Below are 26,848 nucleotides of genomic sequence, written 5' to 3'. Positions count from 1 at the left end.
CCGGCACCCCGCCCGCGGCGGGGGTTTGCCCGTGGGGCGAGCCCGCGGGCCCGTTGTGAGCAGGATGCGCCTGGCGCTGGTCTCCAGGTAGAGCGCGGAGACAGCGGGGGGGGGGTGGGACACGGGGCCGCCCGGGCCTCGCCCGGCCAGCGCGGGGCCCCTCGCGCGGGGCGGGCCGCGGGCCCGCTGCTGCGGGCCGCAGGAAGCCGCGGGGCGCTCGGAGCGGCGGCAGGGAGGCGAAGGAGGCCCGGCCGCGGGAAGAGGGCTGCGGAGAGGGAGGAAGAGGAGGAGCCCCGCCGCCCTCCGCCCGCCGCAGGAAGCCGCCGGAGGATGTACGGTAGCGCCGGGGGCCCGGCCGGCACGCCGTGACAGCCCGCCCCAGCGTCCCGCTCGCCTCGCCACGGCCGGCCGAGCCCCTTCCTGTGGACGAAACATGTCCAAGATGCCGGCCAAGAAGAAGAGCTGCTTCCAGATCACCAGCGTGACCACGGCGCAGGTGGCCAGCAGCATCACCGAGGACACCGAGAGCCTGGATGACCCGGATGAGTCCCGCACCGAGGACGTGTCTTCTGAAATCTTTGATGTTTCCCGAGCCACCGACTACGGCCCCGAGGACGTCTGTGAGCGGAGCTCCTCCGAAGAGACTCTCAACAACGTGGGCGAGGCTGAAACTCCCAGCAGCGTCTCTCCCAATCTCATTTTGGACGGACAGCTGGCTGTGGCTGCTGCTGGGGTGGCTGCAGGCCCCAACGGGGGGGCTGTGCCCAAAAGTTCGGCTGTGCCCCTGCCAGCTGTTGCTCCTGGCACTGCTGTGGGGGGAGGCAGCAGTGCTCAGGCACCCACTGCCCCCGGGGCCATGTCTCAGACGGCGGCTGCTGCGTGCAGCTCTCGCTTCAGGGTGATCAAGCTGGACCACGGTACTGGGGAGCCCTACAGGCGAGGCCGATGGACGTGTATGGAGTACTATGACCGGGACTCCGATGGTGGTGGTGTTCTGGGCAGGACTGGAGATTGCATTAGGCACAGCAGCACCTTCGAGCAGGCTGCTCAAGAGAGGGACAGTGGCCTCGGTGCCACAGGAGGCTCTGTTGTGATCTCGACTGTGCCGGCGTCAGCCCATGGCCCCGATTCTATAGCTGACAGCTCCCTGGCTGCTGTGTCACAGCTGCTTCAGACAGAGAAAATGAACCAGTCCTCTCTACAGCAACCTAATTTTGTCATTGGGCAACAGCAACAGCCCGTAGGTGGGGCCGTGCCTCAGAGTACTGCTCAGCCTGTGTTTTCTGGGGCTTCGGGAGCAAGTCAGCAGATGATAGTGCCGCAGCAACCACAGCCACAGGTAAATCCACAGGGTGTTTCACAGGCTGGACCCAACGGGAAAGGCATGGCACCGTCAAATGTGACAGTAGGGCAGTCAAGCATTCCTGTGGCCCAGCAGCAGGTGCAGCAGGCAAACATACCAGTGACTCAGCCTCAACAATTTGCTTATTCTCAGTCCCAGATTCCACCAGTGCATCTACTGCCGACGCAGCCTCCTGGGCAGGCTGAATACATGCAGCACATGACAATTATGCAGTCTCAAGGAGCTATTCAGCAGGCTACTACAAGCTCTGCTCCAAGTACTGTGGCCTCCAGCCTTCCTGTGGGGCAGGTGACGGGCCAGAACCCCTCAGCTGTGGGAGCGCCAGTGATGGGGGTGTCAGCGCAGCCCAGCGAAGCAGTCGGGCAGGGATCGGGGCTGCTGCAGAGTGGCCAGGCACCAGCGAGTCAGCCTGCCCTCCCGCAGCAGGGAGGTGTGGTGCAGCCAGGCCTTGGGCATACGGGGGTTGTGCAACAGAAATCTGTGACTCAGCATCCAATGGGGGGAAGCAGTCAAGTGTCGGGAATGCCTGGTGCTCCCCATGCTGTGGTCCCTGGAGTTCAGAGCGTGCCTGCGGTTGTGCCCGGTACAAGTGTGCCTAGTGCGTCCACCACCGCCTCAGCTGCTATGCCAAACGTCCCTGTTACGCTGGTGCAGTCCCAGCTGACGAGCCACCCTTCTGCCAGCAGAAGCACTGGCGCGGTCCAGTCCCAGCACGTCGGACACTCGATGATGCAAGGTGCGCCCAGCGCACCCGCCAGTCTGCCTCAGGCCAGCCTCGGACAGTTTCAGACCCAGGCCCAGTCCTTAGCAGGCCAGATTGATGATACTAGAAGAAAATCGGAACCCCTACCTCAGCCACCACTTTCTCTTATAGCTGAAAATAAACCTCTTGTGAAGCCTCCCATCCCAGACACTCTAGCAAATCCTCTTCAGTTACCTGCAAGTACTCCAATGAACAGTCTTGCCAGCTCTGTTTTTGGCATATCCATTCCTGTTGATGGTGATGAAGACAGGTATGAATTATTTTATAATGCCATAAAAAAGAACTGTGTTTTTAGGGGAGGGGGGAGAAGTCAACTTTCAAGTTATTGCCCAGTGTTTTTTGTAAATTCTCATTTTCAGAAGGTCATGCTGAGGTTCACCTGAACTATATTTTTCTTTTAAGAGCGCAAGCCATAGCTAAGTACTTAGGCCAGTAGTGAATTGTACTTGTTTTTTGCAGGGTGTGAGTGTGATTACTTTTCTCACAAAATGGGGTACAAAGTATCCTGGAAGCTGCTTAATGCATGAATAATATTACCTCTTCCAAATCAGAAGACTGAAAGCTGCCTTTCTGTAGCCAGTGGCTGAGGCTGTGCGAAGGGCTGTTCTCTCATTTTTCCTGAATGCATTATAAAGCACTTCAATGGCAGTTGGGTTAAAATGACACTGTATTGCAGTGTTAAATCTGTGTGGTGCTATCTCAGGGCTTTGAACATAGAGTCTTGATTTTTACTCTGCTGTAGAGTTGACACTTTATAGTGTCAGTTAGTAAGGAAAGTACTTGGATTTGTATATGGATTTGTGTGCAAATCCGTATGCAGGGAAAGCTCTGCAGAGAATGGTCCTTTGTGCTGAGAAAACAGACACTACTTGGGCAAAGATGTGGACACGGTGGGAAGTACAGCCTTACAGTGAGTTTTTTTAAGTTGGAAAGTAATTTGGAGCTCTAACTTGTAACGGAGGGGTGTGGTGTGAGCAGACTCCGAAGAGGGCCTGAGAGAGGGAGTGGGTGTGTGGCTGCTGTTCCCATGGACACGTCGGACTGCTCTGAAGGCCAAACCACTTGATTGACTTCTTTGAGGGAAAGAAGAATCAAGCAGTGTTTGAGCACTGAATTCAAGTCCCGACATTTGCTGTCAGAATTGCTGCAGTTTGGAGGAAGGGAATACATGTGTGTTACTTGTTTTTAAAAACAGGCATTAGTCCATCATGAGCAGATCTTGTGGTGAATTTCTCTGTAAGTCTTCTCTCACCTTGAGGCAGCACCAGACATGAAGATAATATAGTCAGAGTTGCTTTGAGGATGTTTTAGTGAAGCAGCTGTGTCTGTGGAGTTGGGGTGCAGTGGATGGAGAGAGCACCTCAAAGTGTATGGAGAGTTCAGGCTGCAGGTTTAATGCAGGCCTGTGCTTGCTGGAGCACTGGCTGACGCTGTGTCTGAGAAAGTAACTGCTGTGCTTTTCTGCAAGGAAAAGCTGTGGTTTGGAAACCTGTGCTGGTTTTGAATAAAGGGGTGAAGGACTAACTGAAAGTTTAAAATTTACTCGCAGTTTGTCCACCTTAAGAAGACTGCTAATCTGGCTGACAAACTGCCTTGTGCAAGTAAGGTTTGATTTCAAGCTGGTGGGTTCTTTTCATAGCTCAGTGTTTTTTGAGAAGACGATTTGTCTGGTGTTTAATCATTCTCTTGATTCAGGAATCAGAAAGAAATGCATTTTGCATTTGTTTTCCATAGCTTCTAATACTTAATATAAATTGTGGCAATGAACATGATTATCTGTGACAATTTAATAACTTCTGTGTAAAGACAGAGAAACACTTATTCTGCTTACTCAAATTACGGACATGTAACTTTGTGTGGCACTCCAGTGGGTCAGTTCTTGGCGCTCTTACCAGAACAGTGATTCTTAAAGTTAATTTTCTAGTTTAGTCCTTGCACTTGCCACCTTGCAGTGGTGCTTTACATGGTGTTCATATCTAAAGAGACTCTTACAGACACTTTGCCATGAGAACTATGAATAAGAAATGGAAATGGGGTGTGAATGCAGTGTGCCCTTTTTGGTAGGCCATGCTGTGGTGTTCAGTAGAGAAATGAAAGTCTGGTTATCAGTGGAGGAGTGCCTATGTGTCGTTTGTCAGCTTCTGCACTGGGTGATAAAACTGTGCCGTGTGCTGGGTTGTCAGAAAGCCAGGAGCACATGTACGGTGTGAGAGTCTTTCCCAGCTGGGAAAGTGATTCTGGCAAGCCACGAAAACTCACCTTAAACAGACCTAGACCTCATACATAACGTAGGAGATAGATACAGACACAGTAGATGGGAGTTTATTCTTTGCTTCTCTCAAACAGTAGACTGATTTGCACTGGCTTCAGACAGAGAAAGGTGAGAATGAAAACCTAGCAGCTTGTTAAGGCTGTTTTACCTTTGGTTTTTATTTGCTTTATTCTCTGAGAAGGCTTTATTGTAAAACTGTCTCCTGCTTGTCGGCTGTTCTGTTCTTGCTCCTGCTTTTTTCCGCTTTCCAGCCATTTAAATTGTGCTGCCACTCCCATGGGCTTTGCCCAGCTGCCTTATCTACTGGAATCAGTGGTGAAATAGTTAATGAAGACCTTCAAGTGTCATTAATAGGCTGGGGGTTGACACTGATAAAGCTATTAAAGCACAAAGGGAGCTGATACATCATGAGTCATGGTTTGTGCTGGCAGGTCCAGGAAGTTAGCACACAGCTCAGTTCAGAGAGGTTACTTGGTGGTCATAGAAGCTATAAATCTGTGGAAAGCATTTTTCTCTTTGTCTTTTGTACTATTAATCTGTAACATTCCCCGAAAGGGGGCTCAGCGTGGAGGCAGGTATCCAGGTTTCTTCTGGCACCTGCAGTTATACTTCAGTATTTGCACATACTTGAAGCTTCACAGACTTGTTAGATCGTTCTCCTATAGTCATCTTCTAAAGCAGTGACTCATCAAGGAGTAGTGTATAGCTCTCAATACCCTGGATTTACCTGGGAAGTTACCATTCTGAATATGAAGAGGAACTGTTTTAAAGGTAAAATAGGATGAAAATTCTTTGAAAGCAGCATGTTGGTAAAACAGTAAACATGGTGTAAAAAGTTGATCAGTACATGTACTTCTGAAACGGTTTTTGTATTACTCCTATCTTATAATCTGCTGTTTTAAGTTGAACAGCATCTAAGGTTATTGGGGTGGAGGTGGTCCAGTATGATATATAAAGAGAACTGTGTTTATAGATTGCTTTCTTCCAAGCCATTGCCCAAAGACTTTTAATTTCATGTTCCCATAGCCCAGTACACTTTGCCAGTAGTCCATAAAAACCTGTGGTTTCCTGCATTGACCTGATGAATAGTGAAGAATCAATTAATTGGAAAATCTTGTCTGTGGGGGAAGAAAGGGTGGATAGGTGGCCCAAAAGAATGAAAAAGAAAAAAGCCTTCGGTGTGTTACACCTTCCTTGAAAAGCAATGCCAGTATTTCAGTTGATGTTTCCAAATTGCTAAGCTCTTAAAAAGAAAAAAATGTGTGTGAAAGTTATGAAATATTTACCGCATAACACATTTTCCTCTTTAAATGTGGCTGCAAATAAAATAAGCTGCAGCAGTATTAAAGGATGGAGGAACCAGTACTGGTACTGAGGCAGATGCGAGTATTGCTGTGTCAAACAGGGAAAATAGTAATTGTGTGAAAACGCTATTGGAACTAGGTCTCAAAATTGCTCTGACTCTTCTTTTGTTGGACTTCAGCACTAGTAGTAATTATTTTGAAGGGAGGGCAGTTAGAGCACCTGAGAGAATGTTGGTATCAGTGTGTGTCAGGTTCTCTGCTTGCCCTTATGCCCGTGTATACACAAATTTGTAATTGACAAGCAGAATATTTCATCTGGCTTAATAACTTTATTTTGGCTCTTGAGGGAAAAGAAATATGTGGCTTCTGTTAAAAGAATGTTACTGAGAAAGCTTGTTCAAACCTCCTACATGTTTGGCAGACTTTTGGGGCAAAATATTACTAGGGCTGTTGGAAAAGGCGCAGAGTATAGATCATTTTCCAGAGATAACTGCCCGGCTTGAACTGTTCCGGCTGTATTCCAGGAACACTAATGAATGGCTGCAATTGTGAGCTGTCAGCCATGGCAGCTGAGCTGTTGAGAACCTGATTGTGCAGGGCTCTCTGCAGCGTGGCTGCGAGCTCAGCTGAATCACGGACTTCTATGGAGCACTAACTGCTGCGGGAACTGTGTTCTTGAGACCATGTCCATCACATAAGACAAAACTGGGCATGGGATCACTTAACTATTGCCCTACATGCATATTTTTATTGTGCTCCTAAAAAGAAAAGTAAGTTTTCTGCAAGTACCTACCAGTACATGATAGTTGAATTGCATTAGTTTGCATTGTTATCCCTTTCTTCACCTTGCTCCTAAACTTTACAGAGGCTTGAGCTCTCTTACAGCTGCAGACTTGTTCTCAGCTCTCCTGCTGAAGGCCTGTGTTTGTGAGTGTGTGTGGGAGCAGGTGGGAATGAAGCCTGGACAGACACGCTCCAGAGCCTGGAGAGCCTTTGGTTTGACGGGCAGTTCGAAAACTGAGCTGGGACTTCTGGGGTGGCCCCTGCAGCTCATGGCAGCAAACGATGGTTGATGCAAAGGAACTCCAGTTGGTTGTGTTCACTGCTTGCTGTACTTTCTATAACAAAAATTACCAAAGGTAACTGCAGTGCTGCATGGGTGTCTGCACTATAGAAAGCCTGTCGTGCTGTGCAGTCACTTTTAGAGTGCTGCAAGATAACAAAACTGTGGTTGCTTGTTTGACAGTACTGTTTCCCAGTTTAAACATCCAAATGCCTTTGTTAAGGAGGAGTCAATATACTCTTAAAAATTATGAGGTACATTAAGCGTTTCAGATGAGAGAGCTATTAAAAGGAGGGAATGGGGAAAGTAGTTGAAAGAAATTGACAGTGGTACTCTTCAGGTTGTTTCAAAGACTGTAGTGACCAGCCCTGACAGGAGAGGTTCCCTGTACCTCAGACTCACAAGTGTTCTGCTCAGCTGCTGGGGGTTAGTTTTTTCCTCATCTCCTACAAAAGATGTTCCATAGCTGATTTCTGAGTACTGTCTGCATGACAGAAATAACTGCATATGTTTTATGGAATCTATTTTAAACTTCTTGTTAAAAGCTGAATATTGAAGTATTTGGATGTTTTGAAAAGGCAGGACTACCAAACTGCTCTCAGACACCAGACGGGCTGAAAGTTCTCAGAGGCTGCACTTTTATGGAAGCTGCTGATAATTTTTATGACTTCGGGTGACACTATAGTAAAGAGGAGTTGCTCCCTGTTACTCTCCTGGATATTTGAGTTATCAGCCTGTTGCGTGTTGAGGCTGTATAATAATTTTCCTGCTTAAAAGCTAGCAATTAGCAGTTTCTCTTGCTCAGGAAAAGTGCAAATCTTGTTTATGCTTTATGTGTCAGCAACGATTCCTTAAACTTTTGTGACACTCCTCCTGCTAAAGTACATCTGGATGGTTCTGTTCAGTAAATCTAGATTGTCAAGCACAGGTTTCTGCTTTTATTCCTATATTTGACAAAGTATAAAGATAGAAATATTTATAGTAACTGCTAAAGCCACTGTCTTCTGAGAAGATTCTCCAGACATAAGAGGTCAATTGAAGTGCAGAGTAAGGTTGTACTTTCATTCCTCTTGAAAATTACTCCGTCTTTAAACTTCACCTTCATAAATATGAACGTGTATTAAGTGTCAGGAAATGTTTGCCTTATGGGATAGTCTATTTTCACTCAGGCAGGGCAGGTGAATAACTTGGCCACATGAAGAACAGCTATACGCTTGTCTTAATTTTCTTTGTCAATCAAGACAAAATTAGTCCAAGAGCGTGTATATCTGGTCTCCCTTTGAAGCCATAAAGGATGTATTTGAATTGTGACAGCCTGCTTGAGTGCTTTTGTCAGTGTGGAGAGAAGGCAGGAACATTAATCAGCGCCCTGGAGAGGCGTCAGCTGTCAGTGGCACTGACAGCTGGTGGGTTTGTCCGTACACGTGAGAGGCCGAAGGTGGCGTGGGGATGTGGGCACAGCCCCGCAGTGCGGCCTCAGCAGTGCTGGGGGAAGGAGGGATGCCCTCCCTCCACCTGCTGCACTTTGCCCTGGGCAGCCCAGGAGGGCAATCACCCCCTCTGCAGGGAGGGCAGAGTCTGACCCGTTTGTCTGGGAGGGGATGACTGTGGCAGGTGTGTGAGCTTCGGATAGGAGATGACATACTGCTTGCAGTCAAGTGTCTGAAGCTTTTGCATCTCAGGCAGATGTAATATCCAATAGAGGATAAGGTGGTCAGAAATGAGGGTTAAAAAAACCCTGCTTGCTTCTCCATCAAGTTACTTTGGCTATTTTTGTACGGGTGTGGATGAGAGCTCTTGGGAATGTCTCCTATGTAGAGCACTCTTTGGTGGGTGCAAGGCCTGTAAATACCTTGACCAACCCTTCAAATGCATTTTTAAAAATACTTTTTCTGTAAACCAAGTGGTGAACACTCACTGACAGCACAGGCTGGCCTGAAACTTGAGTGGTGGAGACTTTGTAAATGTTGTGGGAAGGTAGACAGATTTATAATATACTGTGTAAAAACAAAGTGCCATACATGGCCTAGGATCTAACATCTTTTTTTTAAAGCCAAATGTGTAATTTGAAACATTTGCTCATACATGCATTCCTGACCATTATCACATGAGTAGGACAGGTGGGATTCATCTGAGTCTGCTTGAAGCTGTTTTATCCGCTCATTCCCCGCCCCCCCCAGATACTGAAATATTTTGTTGTCAAAAAACAGGACCCATTTGTATTTATAGATGACTGAAATAGCTGAAAGTGTCACTGCGACTTAGTGGGGGGGGGGGGGGAATCTCATTTTAGTGCAGTTTTATTTGAGAATGAGTATTCAAGCCCTGTTCCACTATGCAGGGCCACTTTTCATCAGAAATCACGGGCACCTTTCCCTTTATCACTGTGTTTGAGAAAATCATGTTTTGTGGGCATCACAGGCAGCAGGAGCCTGATCATCTTCAATAACAGGTTCATACATACAAATACATGCATTTTCTTTACCAGCCATGTTGTATAAAAGTCAATAATTTTGAGGAGTTTTGCAGATTTTTTGACCTATAATGCAATACTAGCAAATGTGATTTTTTTTATTTCAGAAATGCTGAATTTATTATTTTGCTCCCTCCTTTATACGAGCATATCAGGGTCTGCTGGGTAGGAGCACTCAGAGCTTGCTCTCTTGAATGGATGGGGTAATTTGCAGGAGAGTATGATGGCATAGTGATATTCTTTGGCAGGTATCAGTAGATGCTGAAGGGCTCCACTCCTTATGGAGTTCAAGGTGTTTGTTGTGACCATGGGTGTTATTATCAATAAGACTTTGGTTTTTTGTTTTTGGGGGTTTTTTAAACTTTTCTCAGTTCATTCAAACGTGGATAATATTGGTGAGTTTTTCTATGGCTTTTTTTTGAAAGCTACTTGATAGAGGCAAGAATCCCTGACTAGATCAGGCAGACTTTCTGCATTGCTGTTATCAACTTGTAATCTATAAGTTTCTCTCTGAAAATGTGATCTGCTGTAGATTTTTTTTGCCTGGAAGCCAAGCTGTGCATTGTGTGAACTACTTTGTTCTGTATCCTCCCTCCAAGAATTGAAGGTTGATTATATCCAGTGAGAAGACAAATCGTTAGTACAAAAAAATCTTACACTTGTTACATATTTTGATTTAAGAACAGAAGCTCTCAGATTAGTCCTCACACAGTTGGTGAGATGAAGTAATTAAAGTTCAGTCTGACTGGCAGCCTTCACAGAAGAGCCGTGCTCCATTAGCAGGTGCTGTGTTAATTAGCTTGTCTGTGGCAGTGCTGTCTGGGACAGGAGGAGCAGGAGAGCCTGAGGATGGAAAGGGTCATCACTGGATCTGGAAATCATAAAGCTGTTGTGATTACAGTTGTGTGCAGCACTCCTGAGCCTTGGGGACCAATCTGTGGGACCCAAGAGAACTGGACTTCAGAGTTTTGAGCTGCAGCTGTTGAAATCAGGAATAACAAGATACTTAGAAATTGTTGTATTCTTTCTCTGATTAGTATTAAATAGTCATACTAGAATTTACTATTTGAACTCTTCAGCAAAGCTGCTTCAGAATTAGTGTAGGGTTATGACCCAGTATAGGTAATAAAGAAACTTTTTTTTTGTTATTTATTAAAATCACATAATTACATCAAGCAAGTAATAACCTTGGTAGGATTTGGAAAATATTCCTGGTATTGTTTTTAAATACTCAAGGCCACTCAGAGCAGGGGAAGCTTGATGCCAATGTTTCAACAGAGCAGGGAAGTGGTCAGTGAAATGCCTCTGCCAGACTTCATATTCTGTGTATTTGAGGCAGTTGTCTGTGTTTCCTTCTCCTTAGAGACTTCTGGTCACTGCAGGAAATTATTTGCCAAAATATTCTTTTGAGAGCAAGGTGAAGAAGTATGGGCTACTGCTTTTGGTTTATCCAGTGAAGATCAGTTCCCTGCAGTGTGCTTTCTCTATGCTGTTACAATATGTTTGTTTTGTAGTAGCATGTGAAGCCCCTTTAAATCCATTGTGGTGTTTGAGAGCCGCTGTCCCAAAAACTGTCATGTGGGTTGGTCATTGAATCAGCCCTTCCTCTTATCTGTAGCTACAATACACCTAAAACTGAGTGTTAAACCTCTGAATTCTTGCTGGCCTTCTGGGTGTGTATAGCAGGTATAATGGCTTTGAGGAACTGCATGAACAGAATATGCAATTAAACACATTGCTTCAGAGCTTGAGATGTTATTTTCCTTAGTTTTGCACTGACTCCCCCACATTTAGTGCCTGTTAGTTTTCTCCTGCAAAGCTTTGTGCTCCAGTTACTGTTCTGTAGATTGAGTCTTACGAAAGAAAGCTAATTGAAAGTTGCAGCTGCTTTAAATAGAAGGTGCTAAAAATAAAGTGAAACACCTTTTAAAAGGAGATGGAGAAGGATAGAGAAGGAATTATGTTACTAGTGTAAACATAATCTCACAATGCCATAAACTATGCTGCAAGTTTCTTGATAAACTGTGATCAAGTGATCGTCAAATCCTTCTTCCAGATCTCAGATGAACCCTGCCAAGTCTGTAATATTGAGAGCAGCTGTAATCAGTGTCCATTGCAGGTCATAGTCAGTACCCCAGTAAACAGCCTTTTGTTACCAACAAAAATGTCACACAAGGTGGCATTAAAAGTGCAACTAATTTTATGACACGGTCACATCTCCTGTGGCTTTCTATATGAGACCTGTTAATTGTTCTCTGAGGGAATTATGGCTGAAGTGAGCTTCTGTAAAGGTCACCCATGTGTGCTTGCTTCTGTCTGGGTTGTGAATATGTGCTTCTGTTCCTCTTTAGTTTTCCTTAGAGGTACTGAGTGTGGATGGTCTGACCTGTTGTTCTCGTGTTCTTCAAAGACAGGTGGTTGGGCCTTTTGAATGTTTTGCGTCATTCCTATTCTCAAATCTCAAGAAAATAACTCAGGTTGTGAGAGAACTGTCTGAATTGATATTGATTTTTTACTGGGAAAAATGTGCTGTTTTACGTGTGTTCTTCTTGTTGTTGCCCTCAGTTTCTGAGGTTGGTCAGTAGTTTGAAGACTGGGACTTGTTCGTGGACAATGATGTTACTATTTCTTTCAAAGGAAGTAGCTGGTAAAAAGGCATCTGTGGTCAGGCTGATACACAGTCCAGAGCCAGTATCATTACTTGAACCAAAAGGCATTTATCTGTATACTTGATGATTTGCCAGCTTTCACAGGCATGGTTTCTAGCAAACAGAGCCTTCAAGGATGAAGTTTGTACTTGGCATATTGTCCAGATGATTTGCAGTGGAAGGATACACTTCCAACAGTGACATGAGACTTGGGATGAGGTCTAGGCTTCCCTTTTAAAGGGACAGCTTGATGTCCTGGGCATTCAGAGAACTGAGTAAGGTCTCCTTCTTTAAATTTGGATCAAATTTTCTGTTGTTTGAAAACTGTTCTTAGAAACAAGAGCGTGGGAGTGAGTTGAGAATATTGGCATTCATGAGCTTTTAAAGAACATAAATGCAGTATATGTTGTAGTACTTGTTTAGAGAGACATAGAGGCATTTTTGGCCACTTGAAATACGCTTCAAATGTTTAAGTGTACTAAGCTGGGAATGAAATCAGCCCGCGTACCCTTGGGGATACCTGATCTCTCTCACTAAAGATGGAGGAAGAGAAGTTCTGGAGCACCTTCTGTGGAAGGTGCTCGCTCTTTCTCTGGGTCAGCATCTGGGACATTTCTGTCCTGTGTGGCTCTCAGTTCCTCTGCATCAATCTGCAAGGAGTGGGACTGAGTCCTGACCTCAGCCCTGGCATTCTGCCTGGAAGGAGACATAGGCAGTGTGCTTTTCTGGTCCAGGCTGTCCCTGCATTCACTTAGGGCAGCGTCAGCAGGACTTGTGGGGCTCCAGCTGTGGCACAGCAGCAGCAGGCTAGGCTTTAGTGCTCCTGTAAGCTGTTTTCTCAGTTGTTCCTGCAAGCAGAAAGGCATTTTAGTTGTTCTCTAGCCTTTCACTGTTTCTTATGGTTAAACTAAATGCCTGAGCAATCTGAAACTCAATCATATTAGTTCAGATCTGCATGTGAGGTATCATTCATGATGCCTCTGTGGATTTACTTTTCCTGTTTAGGTACACACACCCCAATTAATTATTTTTAAAATATATAGCTGTGGAGTAGAAAAAATTCTCTTACTTGTCAGAAGTAATGCAAAAGCAATTTCAACAGTAGGGGTTACAAATAAGAATCTAATAAGGAAAATTTTTCCATATCTTTTCAGATGCTTGCTTAAAAACAGTACACAAATACAGAGCATAGAGTGTATCAGTACAAAAATAAACTATATGGAGTACATGCTGTGTGTTATAAACCACTTTTTATACCTAACAGTAGCAACGTGACTTTATATGCTACAAGTAAATTTATCTTGGAAGTTGAATGACTTTCTATTTACAGCCTCATTCCAAGGAAGGGACTGTACATGCTCCTGACAGCTGCGTTAGAAAGAAGAGCCTGGGCCTGGAGTGCTCTCCTGATCTGCAGATGCCAGTTGTTTTCCACATGTGAAGTCCTATTACACAAATGTCCTTTAGCTATTGTGTTGCTCTTCCTGTAATTATTTGTTGAGTTGTGTGCAGTGCTTCTTAGGAAAATGTGGATATTACCAAACTAGGAGGATGGTGTTTATCAGTTTCAATCAAGCAACTTCTGTAGCAGGTTTTAAGCTAAATTCCAGACTTGTGTGAATTTTCTTTTATTGAAGGGTACAGTGCTGAAGGTGGGAGGAGTGACAGGCACTTTAAACTCAGACACTTGCTGATCATTGCTGATACAAAAATACCACTATCCTTCCAAGATTTTTGGCGTATACCTGCCATGAGAATCTAATTACTTCTGATAGTGTTTTGTTATGGTGCTGCCTCTGTGATGTTTTTGTTTTATTTTATGTGATTTTTATTATGCAGTAATTGTATTTCAGTTGAAATATTTGAGTAGCTTGAAGACTGTTGTTTTTAGAAATATTCTTGCCGTTAACTTAGAAAAGGGATTGATACCTGTGCTTCCAATGTGATATAAGCATCCTGTTTTAAAACAGATTCTAAAAGGAATTTGAGCTTATGTTTGCATTTCTGAAGATCTTTCAGCAAGGCTGTTGCATTTGTCTCTAGGACTGGTGCAGCTCTGCCCATGTGAAGATGAGCAGTTGAGGAAGGGAGTTTCTAAGTTTCAGTATAACGCTGCTGCAGCCACTGGCAGCAGAGAAGTGTGTGCTTCATCCAGTATCCACTTCACAACAAATGTTCAGATGAGGCTTTGGAGAAGTAGAATTGTCTAATTGCACTGTCAGTGTAGTTGCCATGGTGGGGCTGAGGCGGGAGGGTCAGGCAGCCTCAGGGCTCTGGCCCTGGAACGGGGCCACAGTGTAGGGTTTTCAGTGAGAAGGGGACTGTGCTCTGGGCTTGTGGCTGTGAGAGCACTCTGGGGAGTGCCGGGCAGGGGCTCCAGCAGCCCTTGCCCTCTTGTGCCTCGGCACGGGCAAGGTGGCTGATAGGTGCTTACAAAGGTACTTGATGTTCCATTTCTCATTTCTAGCTGGATCTGTTTGTCAGTTGTAACTTCATCTGTCATAGTTTGAATGTGGTGTATTGAGCTCTGACTTCCAGGTCTCCTTGAAGGAATCATCTGTTTTGAGTACAAAGCAGGAGGTTAAGTAGGATGGAAACACTGGGCACTGTGTGTAGAGGTTGTCTGGAACATACCAAAAATGGGAAAGGTGTCTCTTGGGTTTAGGTATGTTTGGCATTAGGGTGGTGGTTAGCTAAACTACACAGTGTTGCCAGCAGGACAGGAGATGTCTTATTGTTGACCTTACAGTCTCATCTTTGTAGAGGAGCAGCTTGCTATAGCCTGAAAATCCATAGGGCTGGAGAATTACTATTTTGTTTTGGATCCTTGTGTCCTTAATGCAAACTCACAGAAACAGTGGGGCCTTTCAAACATTAGTTTAACCTGTCTGGACAGCTAATTCACTTTGTAATGCAGGTTGAATGAAGAGTGTTGGTATTTTTATTACGTACCCATTTTCAATATGTCTGTCTGATTCTTGGATCTCATAGGAATCCGTCAACTGCATTCTACCAAGCGTTCCATTTCAACAAGTTACACGAGTCAAAGACCACCGGGGATAGGTATGGATGCTTGAGTATGGAATGCATACATGCTGAGGTATGCATGAACTGCTTTGCTCTGTGCAAGTTTCTCATTGTTGTTGTTTGCACACAACTGCTGCCTGTGTTCACAGCTCCATATTGGGCTTCTGCAGTTTGAAGAGGTGAAAGCGGTCATGGAAGTGAAGTGTTTGTTCTGAAACATGGAACTAAACTCCAAAATATGACATGACTTTTTTTTCTTCTTCCTTCCATTATGCATGTATCATACATGATGTGTAAGCTCAGAGTTTAATGCTAGTCAGCTCCTAGGTGACCTTTGCCTAAATATTCAGTTTCCTTTTCCAAAAGAGGAAACTTTTTGGCATTGAGTCCTATGTCAGAAAACACATTGTGAAAATACTACATTTAAACAGTTTTGGCAAAGTTAAGATATATATATATATATACATCTTTAAACCAGGAAAAAAAGCTTTCTGGCTTACTTTCATTCTGCTCAAGTAAAGCTGGATGGGGAACATAGGTGAACTGTGGCAAGGACAAAGTAAATCTCCAAGGTTAGCATTGAACTCATGGTGAGAAACTGCAGTGAAGTGCAACAAAGTCTTATCTGGCATGGATAGGACTTGAGAGAGGTGCATTATTAATTCATCAGTAGCTGCAAACTGTTTCTCTCCTGTGCTTTAATGATTTTGAGGGATTTTTTTTTTGTCAGCATTAATCAAAGTCCTAGTGATGATGTGATTTAATGCCTTGTGCTGCTCTGGCTTGTCGAAACTTCTGCTTAACAAGCTGTGTAGAATGTAAATTTTGTTTGGCTGTTGAAGTATTGATAACCATTTCGTCACTGTCCTGGCTGTATTTGACTTGAAAGGCTTCTCAACTTGCACAGCTCAACTGAATCCTTTAAAGTTTGCTTGGCAACAGTTTGTATACTGCACAATGATGAAGGTTATAAGTAATGCTTAGTGTTCTGCTCTTTTTTAAAAAAATTATTTTGTATTGCTGGGGTGCTGGCATTAAGCTCAGTTTCAAAGCACATCTTCCTTTTTCAGCAGTAAGTTGGATGAATTTATGTTTTTGCTTCAAGCTCTGGATGATGCCACTTCCCTGTATTTATGGAACAGAGTTGGTATTTAGGTTTCAAGGACTTTGTTATTTCACTGGAACGAACTTCAGGGCTTAGAATACACATTTGGTTTGTAGACCAAAAGGTCACTTTGTGGTCTAGCCTTCAGCTGTTTTTTTATTTTCATGCCTCAACATAAGTCTTAAGATGAGGAAGCTAATTCAAAAAACCCTAAAACCAAATAATGAATTATTAAGATGGAGGATTCACAAATCTGACGTTTATGAACAATTCCTGAAGCAAATGCTGGAAATGCAGGATATAAAACATTAAATTCAGATAGAAGAATGTAAATGGTTACCTTTAAAATAACCTTGCATCTTTGCCAGTGAACTCTTTGTGGTAGAAACAAGCATTTGTGAGAACATAGAATGCAATTCATTAGGATTGATACATGTTTTAAACTTATAATCCATTCAAATTCCAAAGTCTTGGATGGGATTTGGCAGGTTTTGCATTTATACCCCAGTTACTGGATTTTAAGGTCACATTAGGCAGCTTTCCTTCACTGGATGACTGAAACTGAGAGGCCGTCAGCTATAAACTTGCAGTAAAAGCTGGTGGAGGGAGCACCAGGGCCATCAGTGAGCAGTGCAGCTGGTGGTGGGACCCTTGCAGGATGGAGCTGGGCAGGACACAGTGGGGGCTCTAACAAGAACGTGGCCTGGGGCTTCTTTTTGGCATCTCTGGTTTGGGAAAGAAAAATTGCTGCTGTGAAAGCAAGAAACTTGTGTGACTTGTCCCTTTGTTTGCCCATCACAAGATGTGGGGGTTGACACACTGCAGAGCACCAGGATCATGAGGCTGCTGGCAGTGAGCTCTTAATTGCATTTTGCAGTTCTTTCAGAAGTACTTTGTGAACCTGAGGGGCTTGACTTAGGAGACTTCAGGATAAACAGAAAATCTTTCTGTGTAATTCTAGTATTTTTTTCTAACAAATATGGATTATTCCCCTATGAGTAACTGTCTCCAGGGACCTGCTGAAATCGGCATAGGTAGACACATGATACTGCAATAGAGAGAAAGAGATTGCTGAATTGCTCCAGTGAATAGAAACTATTTTATTTTTCACCAACACGCTGTGGCAGGAAGAGTGCTGGTGGCACTCAGACCAGTAAGTGTTGGGGAGATGCTGTTGTTACTGACACGTTAGCAGGGATGTTTTCATGCGCAGTGCTTGCATAGGTGTTGCTGGAGGCACAAGTCTCATGGTTGGTTTTTTCAGCTGATGTGATTTAAGAAGGGGAATAGTGGCTTCTTGGCATGTCCACGTGAGTCTGGGTGGTTGCTCTTCTGGGCCTGGGTTGTCCTTGCACAGTAAAGGTGCACAGCTTTAGGTGGGTCTGCCTAAAGCACAGACAGTATTAGGAATCTTGAATTTAAAGTAGTAGGATTTATGTTTCCATTGCATTTATGTGTGAAGCATTAAGCCTTCACAATATAAATTAACTCAAAGTGTGTGTGGGAACTCCTGAGGCAGTGAGTTCACTGCCTCAGGTTGTTGCACATTCTCACATGGCTTTGACAAAGAACAATAACGGAAGTCTGCAGTAGTCACACAGATCCTCTTTCCAGGCTGGATAGGTGATTGGACTGCTTGGGATGCTATCACTATAAAATCTCTTTATGGGATGGAGCTAATTAAATAGACATTAACTCTTTCAAGAATAGAAAAGATTTCTCTGGGTAGACAGAATAGCTCACCCAGTGCTAAGACAGTAGCTCATAAATGAGTAAACAATGAGGGGAAGGAATAAATGACCACAGGGCTGGAGCTCCGGCCTGCCCAGTGTGGCAGCACTTCCTGGGCACCTGCCAGCCCAGGCACATAGTAGTTGGTGGCTGTTACCAAGTGTTCCAGGCACAGCAGTGAGGTGATAAGGAGCAGTGTGGCAGCAGGGAGAGCAAAGAGTGGCCACTAGCAAGCATGGGCTCTGAGAGACTCAGGCAAGCAGGCCCATGGCAAACACAGGAGCTTCCAGGCAATAGCTGCACAGAAGGAACAGCAATCCATTCAGTCTAGAACATCCCAGTCAAATCTGTCCTTACCTCGAACCCTTCCAGGCCCATGCTGGGTGCCAAAAAGGGCTGTTTTGGTTTAATCCTGCTGGCACTAAGCCCCGTGCAGCAACTTGCTCAGCTCCCCCTTCTCCCACAATGGGAAAAGTGAGAGAACGTGTCAGCTGAGATAAAGACAATTTAATAGGTAAAGCAAAAGCCGCTGAGATTTTTTTTAAACCATCAAAATGAGGATTTCTCTGACAAAATGGGGTTTTGTCTACCTGGTGTTTAAGGTAGGAAAACACTGGGATTACTCTCCATCTCTGGGAATGACAAACTGTGCTTGGGGCACCTTTGATGTTAATTGCTGACTGTAAATCTTGCCATGTACCTTGTGGGCTTCAGTGTGAACTTGGTGTAACAATATAGCATCCTTTTGGGTAGAGCCTTAACTGCGAGGTCCAAGTCAAAATGAAGTGTGCATGTTCAGTGTATCTGATACTTTGTGGGCTGCAGAAGCTCAGTATGGGATGGGGGTTTTGCTGTTAAAAACAAGTATTACATGCCTAATGCACTCCTTAATCTGCCCTGTGGTACTTGATGTGGAGTTTTTTGCAGTTTTGACAATAGTTGTCAGACTTCTGTAGCTCTTGGAGCAATCAGCAATTGCTCTTTTTTTACAAGAACTAAATGGTGTCTTTCCTCTTCTGATTCCAGTATTTGCAAGTTGAGGCATTGGCTCTGCAGTGGATAGTGCACTCACAGAATGTGTCAGACTCTCTCTCCACTCAGTCATCCAAAAAGACTTGTTAAAGGGGTATTTTGGATTTCTTCCTGGCCTTTTCATAAGGACTGGATTGTATTTATAAATGCCATTCTGCAGACATGGGATAAAAATATTTTTATGCAAACTGGAATTTGATGTCAAGAGTTTAGGATTTGAGAAAAATATACAAAATTTTAAGATTTGGCAGCGTGTTTGGAGTTTCCCATGAGAGCAGCTGTCACTGGAGGGCTCTGCTCATGAATGTCCCATAGGAGCTGCTTGGTATTGGGAGCACTGTCAGATGAACGAAATCCTGTGGGATTGTGCAACCATAACATCTAATTCTCATCTGCTTTGAGAAAGTGACATGAAGTATAGTCAGCTGTTTTTATCCTGATTGCAAACTGGGGCACCTGGTGTCAGTGTGGAGCTTCTCCTGGGTGGGTGAGGAGGGGTCTGCATGGTGCCAGCCTCTGCCTGCTGAAGTTGGGACTGAGGACGTGTACAGGGAGCAGGGCTGGAACCCAGACTCAGCTGCTCTGGGAACGAGGGCAGCAAGAACTTTACGGAGTAGTGTATAAAGCTGCTTAGAGCTTTCAGCACTGTTGGTGTGTGGGGTGTGTGTGGTAAAGCAGTGGTTTCCCTGGCTCTTTCCAGTCACACTGCAGGGAGGCACAGCTCCTACACCCACCCAACAGGCAGAGAGCAGCTCAGAGCACAAGGTACACAGAGGAAAGGTGCCTCTGCAGTGTGCCATGCAGGTACAGCTCTTGGGGAGGCTGAGGGAAGGCTGCCTGTCTTTCTCGTGAAAGTGACTGCTTGAATGCCTTTACTTAGAGTCATGTAGTGGGGTTTGTTGTTTTAAATAATCACACTACAAAGTAGCTGAAACAGGGATAGAAGAACAAAGTTCCAATCTCAAGTTTGACTAGATGGATCTTGACAAAAGTTGTACGATTATGGTGCAGAGATGGGGAAGGAGATCCCACTGCCAAGTGTGCAGTTTGCTTTAATTGTCCTCCTCTTGTTGTTACCTCTTCAGAGCTGCGTCATCTGATCTGTAGAGTGGTGTCCGTGAAGGACTGTGAGAGGACATAGAGTCTTGGGGATTTTGTGGTTCATGAACACAGATACTTCTGACAGTGTCAGATGAGTCTGACATATGTTAACTCAGCATAAAAAGGCATGCTTCCCTTGGCATGAGTTATAAATAGCTTTTATTCTGAGGAGGTTTACCATAGATAGGGTTTGGAAGAGGCTTAGAAGACAGTAAGAGATTGGAACAATTTTCTTCTGAAATGGATATTCAGTGCTTTTGGTTTGGGTTTCAAGATTGGTTCAGTAGAAATAGAGGCTGTTACTTCCCCAGTCTGCAAACCTGATGCCCTCTGCTTGTAAAAGCCCAGTTCTAGTGCTGATGGTTCTGTGGGAGCCCTTAAAATTAACTTCTCTGGCCAGTATCACTTTTCAGGAGCTGAGCTGTGTTTCACATCTGTGACTAGTACTGCTGAGCACATTGCCATACTCTTTGTAAAAAGCCTTGAGTGATTTTTTTTCTTAACACTTGGTTTTGGTGAGAGGCGAGTTTTCCAGCATGACTGCAACCCTTGCAGTTTCCCCGTGTTAACGCTACTGAAGGTGGCTGCGCACTGCTGATAGCCATGTGCATGGCTGGGAGTGTTATCAGCAGCCCTCAGTGGTGGGGCTGTCACAGCCCAGGAGCTCCTGTCTGTGTCAGACCGGGGCTGGGTGGGAAATGGGACCCTGAGACCCGGGCTGGGAGGCTGATGCGGAGGGGGGGCGGTGGCTGCTGCAGGCTGCAGCCCTGCGTGCCCTGGGGAGAGCCACAGCTCCTCTCTGAAGGGAGAAACCAGAGTCTGTGGGGGAGCAGGGCACCCCCGGCCTGCTGAAATGCAGCTCCAGAGCTGCCAGTGAGGCTTGGCTTCTGTGCCTCTGGTGTGACTTGGAAACAGACCCTGGCTATTCAGGGCTGCATTTCTGTCGCACAGGATGCAGAGGTCCCAGTTTGGGATCCTGTTGGCGCAGGAATTAACATCCTCACAGCGTACTGCGGTGTGCTGGTAGATGCCCTGCCCCAGTGTGCCTGTGGAACAAACCTGGCCCTAGCTGTGACCCACGGCCGTGTGTTTGTCAGCTGTCAGACAGGATCCAGGCAGAATTCACTGCCAGCCGGGAAGTGGCTGCAGGCTCGGGGCTCTGGTCCTGCCTTGCCCTCCTGCCGGCTGCTGCCACAGACTGCAGGGGCAGTGCTGTGCCAGGAGCTCCTTACCTGGAAGGTGGACTCTAGTGAGTCCAGAGAACAGATATTAAAATAGGATGTTTTCTTCATTGCTTTATAAAAACAGTTGGGAAGAAATAATGCTAGTGGTAAGAATCTGATGAATATCCCATGAATTTTTGTTTCCCTCAGTGAAGAAAGCTGGTAAATGAGGCCAGGAATTAAAGCAGTTGATACAGTGTTTATTCTAATGCATTTTTATGGTTATGGGTGTCATAAGCCCAGTGTGACAAGATATAAACTGAAGGAGCAGTGTTTCTTGTGAGTCACATCTATGCTGGGCAACTGAATGGAGGGGTGGGAGGGACATGGGACACCCCCCTGTGAGTGTGTACTGGATTCTTGACTCTAATCTTCAGCCTTCCAGTGACAGCATGATCCAGGAGCCCTGCAGGTGCACAGTTTTACCCGAGTGATACAATAACACTCACGGAGTTTTCTCATTGTATTTACAGTGCCTCTGGTGCAAGTGTTGTTGCCATTGACAACAAAATAGAACAGGCAATGGTAAGTAAAATATAAGTTGTTATTTCTATTAGGATTAATGTGGCTCATCACTGAACATAAGTTTCCTGCTTTATTGTGTTTCTGTGAGGCTGTGATATCCCTCCAGGTGGGTAAGACTGAGAGCATCAATAAAGGATTTTCTGTATCATCTGTGAATGACCACAAACCATTATTGCTTTTACTGTTGGCCTAGAAATGTTTTTTAGTTAATTTTCTTACAAATTGCTGTGAGCAAGGTGATTGAACTTGAAGGAGTGCTGAAAATAGAGTGCATATTACTCTAGCCAAGTTCATTACTAGTTTTTCTGAAGGGTCATCCTTAACACACTGCTCAGCTTCCGTTAGAGCTATTGGATTTTTGCTTGTGATGACGTAAAAGCTTTCTTGTTGATTTGGTTCTCACACGCCTCAGTGGCTGGGCCTGCGTTCCACAGACCCATACCCCCAGGTGACAGCATCAGAGCAGGTGCTTTCCTTCTGAGGAGCTGGGGCATCACTTTTCTCCTTGGCTTCCGCAGAACTGAAGTGACTGGAGTGCTGGAGACAAAGCTTTTCATATCAGGCCCACTTCACATAAGGGCTGGGTTGTTTGTGCTCAAAGGCTGATTTATTCATAAATGTTTGGTGATGAGTGCTTTTTTTCTCCCAGGCTTACTGCAGTGAAAGCAGTAAGTTCTGGGGCTGGGGTGAAGGAAACTTGTTCTTCCCCGTGGTGTAACCGTCCGCTTGTTCTTTGCAGGATCTAGTGAAAAGCCATTTGATGTATGCAGTGAGAGAAGAAGTGGAAGTTCTGAAGGAACAAATAAAAGAATTAGTTGAAAGAAACTCTTTACTTGAACGAGAAAATGCACTGTTGAAATCCCTTTCCAACAACGATCAGTTATCGCAGCTGTCGAGCCAACAGGCCGCCCCCAGCAGCACGTCGCAGGCGCAGCCCGCGCAGCCGCCGCAGCCCAACGTGTCCTCGGCGTGAGCCGGCCCGTCCGCGCCAGCGCCGGCCCGCCGAGCCAGCAGCCTGCTTGCGTTGTGTGTTTGGCCTTCTCAGTATTAGACAATCACCCGCGCTGCTGCGGCGCAGGACGTGCCCGCGCCCGGCTGCGGGCCCGAGCTCTGCACGGCCTGCGCGGCTCTCCGAGGCTCCCATCGCTCCTGGGCTGCTTGGAGCCTTGCTGGCTGGTAAGGAGCGGCAGTTCCTCTTCAGAGCCACTGTTCTTTTCATATAAGTAACATTTGCCTATGTTAGTTTCATTTATTTGTTTTATTTATTACAGGGCTGCTATTTTCATAATGTACATGAACAATGTCACAGAACTTTTGAATTTTTTTTTTTTTAATAAACCTCTGTATGGGTAAAATGATAGATGGGATTGCGTTAATAGATGCAATGTCTAGGCAATAATTGAACAAAGAATCCTGGCGTATTTCTAACACTAATGGCAATTGACCTTTGGTATTTATTTACGGTAGTAAAGATCCAGCTTGAATGTAAATTTTGTATAGAGTGTAAGTATGAAGACCATAGTGCATCTGTACAGGTAGTCACCAGTCCTTGTGATATAATAAATAAGTGATGGGCTATTTTGATGAAGAAAACTTTGCTCATTTCTGTTTCTACTTTTTAATAGAGAGAAGGGGGCCATGATTCCTCTGCTTTTTGACATTTCGTTTTTGGTTTGGTTTTTTGGGTGGGAATAAAAAGCTGTGAAATTGTTCAACCTACTTTGTAACCAAAGAAGCAAAGCTGTATAATTGAGTTGGTTGTTGGTTTTTTGTTTTGCGTTTTTTTTTTTTAATTTTATAATGCACATTCTTTATGTATTTTTTATTTAGTGTTTTCTCATTCACAACTTTCTTTGCTGTCTCGCATGATCTGCATGACCTGTAATCTTTGAACCACTTCCGTACCTCATGTTTTTATCCAGCACTCTTAGTGTAATATGTACTAGTCTGTGAACAATGTCAATAAACAGAAAGAACAGCTGGTGTTGGTGGAGCTAAGCTAGTGTGCTAGGCACTAGTTGTTAAAACAAATAAATGAAGTGAGCCATCTTTTGTTCATTTAAAATGGTGTTTTGAATTTCGTATGCAGAAAACGTTTTGTTACATTGCAGATTTAATGTATTTAATAAATGCAACATGCAGATTAAATGCAGTGTATACTGAGTATTTAAATTAAAAATGTACATTTCATAAATACAGTTTCAAAAAAGACCATCATTTGTGTAAACTAATGCAGTGTGTCAAATTGATGTACAAATATATATATATTTTAACACATTTTCTGAAATTAAACCAGTTTTGTTGAATTTTTTGGCTGTAGATATTGTTGCAGTGTAATTAAAATCAGTAGCTCTTTTCTGAACAAAATGGAGAAATGTAGTGTCAGTGAGGCAGTAACAGACCAATGCCAGGGTTACCACTTTTCATGCAGCAGACTGGTTTCTTCTCTTCTAGGAGAAGCATCTTCTAATGCTGTCAGTGGCTGCCTTAGGGGTTTGGGTTTGCACTGATAGCTCTGAATAAACATCTGGGCCTGCTCAGTCACTACTGTGAATGTCTGCTTCAGTACTGGAGCCCTGAGCAGCTCTAACTCTGCTCAGGTTTATGTCTAAGGAAGAACAGAGGAAGCATTGGAAACTGCAAGTTTTGGTGTCTTCAGATCTCAAAGACGTGTCCATGTCCTGGAAACAGAGAGGCATCTCCTGGTAAGCATCAGTTCAGCACAGTTCAAACAAAGCCTGTGTTGTGTGCTTATTGAAAAGTTCTTGCTAAAGTAACGCCAGAATGATCTTTCCATTAGCTGTGGATTGGTTTTTTCTGCCTGCTGCACCCCTGTGCTGTGAGCACTGCTGGGAGGCTTTAGTGCCACAGGTTAGAAAGCAAAATATTCCAGTAGCTATGTGCGTTTCCTCTGCAGTGTGATCAGTGGTTCACTCCAGCTGTGCAATGAGGATGATGCTGGCAAAGTAAGAAAAAAGGGACAAATTGGGGATTTCTGGGAACAAGAGTCCCTCAGGTGAGTAGTTGATTAAAACTTCTTGGAGGATTCTCTGTACCTGTCAGTTCACTTTTGAGTGAAACAGAACAGAGGCACCTTTCTGAAGCTGCCCCAGATGGTGATTGTTTTCCTGCTGGGAGCAGAGGGAGCAGCTCTGCTCCCCTGGGTGGGAACGCCTGTTCCTCTGCGTGTGAGAGCTGTGGGGCAGCGATGGGTGCGTCCTTCACACCGGGGCGCTGCAGAGGCGCTTTCTCCAAAAGCAAGAAGCATTTAGTAAATCTGAAAAAGGGGATGAAACAAAGATTGAACTGATGCTGTTGGAAAGCCCTCGCTTTGCTCCTGTCAGGTTTGCTTTGGGGGTTTGTGTTGAGTTTTCGCGTCGAGATAAGCTGTATTCAGCTGTGGACAGCGGCTCGGCTTGTGAGAGCCCTGTGAACTGTAGGAAAGGGTCAGAGAATGCTGCGGGCTCTTGTCGAGAGGCAGCCTGAGGAAAAGGAGCAGCAGTTCTCACAGGGACACCGCCGCGGTGTCAGCAGGTGTGCGGCTACCAGTGCCAGGGAGCCTCGGTGCTGCTGGGCCCCGTCCTTGGCCCGGCTCCCGCCGCTGGCCGGGCGCGCTTGGGCCGGCCCGGGGCCGAGCTGGCTGCGGGGGCCGGCTCTCCGCGCCAGGTGCGGGTGCTCTAACACGTGTCTTCGACATTGTTCCATAGCTTTGGTTTAAAGGATTCAGCTGCTGTGTTCGCGGCAGCGTGTGCTTTGGCACGGGTGGGGAGCGGGCTGCAGCCGCGGTGTCACAGAACGCTCTGAATGCACTGAAGCTGGGCAGAAGAGGCTCCGAGTTAGGCCCGGCGTCTAAGACCGGACGTGACAGAAGATGAGGGGAAAAGCTACGGAAACAGTGGAGGATGCGGAGGAAATGCTTTCTGAGGAGAGCTTCAAGGCCGCGGCCGTGGCTCAGAGGGGAGCGCTTGCAGGAGGAGGCTGGCACAGCCGTGAGGCGGCTCTGGAGCAGGTTCCGGGTGAGGTGAGCACAGAGCCGCACAGACCCTTCCCTTCTCCCGAACCTTCCCTCGAGCCTTCCCCGGCTGCGGCGGGCGGCTCCGCCCATGGCGCAGCGGGACCTGCGGGGGCCGCGAGGCGGCGCTGTGGAGCGGGGCGGGGCTGTCCCCGCACCGCCCCCGCCCGTTCCCGTTCTCGTTCCCATTCCCGGTCCCGGTCCTGTTCTCGGTCCCGTTCCCGTTCCAGGATCCGCTGCCTCGGCCCGGTTCCCCGTCGCTCGGGCCCTCGCGCCGTCACTGCCAGCGGCGCTGCCGCCGCCTGTCCCGGGCTCCCGCCTCGGCGCAGGGGTTGTCCCCGCTCCACGAGGCTGTTCCTGGAGAACGCGGCTCCTGTCGCTGCCGGGTCCCCTCCGAGCTGCGTGTGCGCAGATGGGCGGGACGCGGCGCCGGGGACGTGGCTGCGGCGCTCTGCGCGGTGCCAGCAGCTGCGAGAGGCCTGGCAGGACAGCAGGGAGCTCTCAGGGCCTTGGGAAGCAAACCGTGTGCCCCTCCCGATGCGCTGCTGAAGCGCAGTCCTGCAGCCAGCCTTGAGAAGGCTTCACAGGTGAAAAGAAAAAGCAATAATTGAGAGACAAGTGTGTTGCAGGTGGTTGGTGACGTCAGCTGGGCAGGCTCAGCTCGGCGGAGGAGCCCGAGCAGCCGCGGCTGTGGCGCGGTCACCCAGCGCCTCAGAGCGCCTCGGCTCTCAGGGCCTGGCAACGACAAACTGCATCTCACGAGGGGAAACAGACGGGTATTGCTCTGATGGGTTTCGGAAAGAAACAAGTGTGGTGTTCTGCAGCAATTGTTCCTGGATGTGTGCAGCCAGAGCACAGCTGGGCCCAGAAGGGCCCTGCAGAGATGCCCCCAGCCCCGGTTCTGGCACTGCAGCTGCCCACGACCCTCGCAATGCAGGCACAGTGCTGCACACACCTCTGCCCAGCTCGCACCAAAGCAAGGATTCACTGAACTTCCAAGAACCAACTCGTACAACCACCCTGAAGGCTCCCACAGCCCGGGAGCAGCCGCTGCGCTGGCACAGCCGGACCCGGGGCCGCCGTGCCATCCCCGGGAGCAGAGGGACAGGGGAGGACAGGAGGGCGCCTGCCGAGCCCCTGGGGGATGGCCGGGCCCGAGAGAAGGGCAGCGGCAGCTGGGCGTACCCAGAGCCTCGGCAGCCCCGG

General features: G+C 46.3%; 1 protein-coding gene across 3 annotated transcripts; it reads left to right on the top strand.

The window, feature by feature from the left end:
• Nucleotides 1-204: 204 nt before the first annotated feature.
• On the top strand, nucleotides 205-23,878 carry TSC22D2 (TSC22 domain family member 2). Of its 3 annotated transcripts, none has more exons than XM_058812153.1 (4): nucleotides 205-2,376; nucleotides 14,878-14,949; nucleotides 21,579-21,630; nucleotides 22,370-23,878. In XM_058812153.1, exons 1-4 carry the CDS (start codon nucleotides 434-436, stop codon nucleotides 22,601-22,603), a joined length of 2,301 nt encoding a protein of 766 aa, XP_058668136.1. In that variant the 5' UTR covers nucleotides 205-433; the 3' UTR covers nucleotides 22,604-23,878. The 3 variants fall into 3 exon arrangements, with proteins under 3 accessions (XP_058668136.1, XP_058668138.1, XP_058668137.1); XM_058812155.1 differs by having other exon boundaries at nucleotides 14,878-14,986; nucleotides 22,370-22,587; XM_058812154.1 differs by lacking the exon at nucleotides 14,878-14,949.
• The last annotated feature ends 2,970 nt before the right edge of the window (nucleotides 23,879-26,848 follow it).

This window comes from Ammospiza caudacuta, chromosome 11 (genome assembly GCF_027887145.1).
Source record: "Ammospiza caudacuta isolate bAmmCau1 chromosome 11, bAmmCau1.pri, whole genome shotgun sequence".
NCBI classification, from domain to species: Eukaryota; Metazoa; Chordata; class Aves; order Passeriformes; family Passerellidae; genus Ammospiza; species Ammospiza caudacuta.
This window is presented reverse-complemented; position numbering and strand designations above follow the sequence as displayed.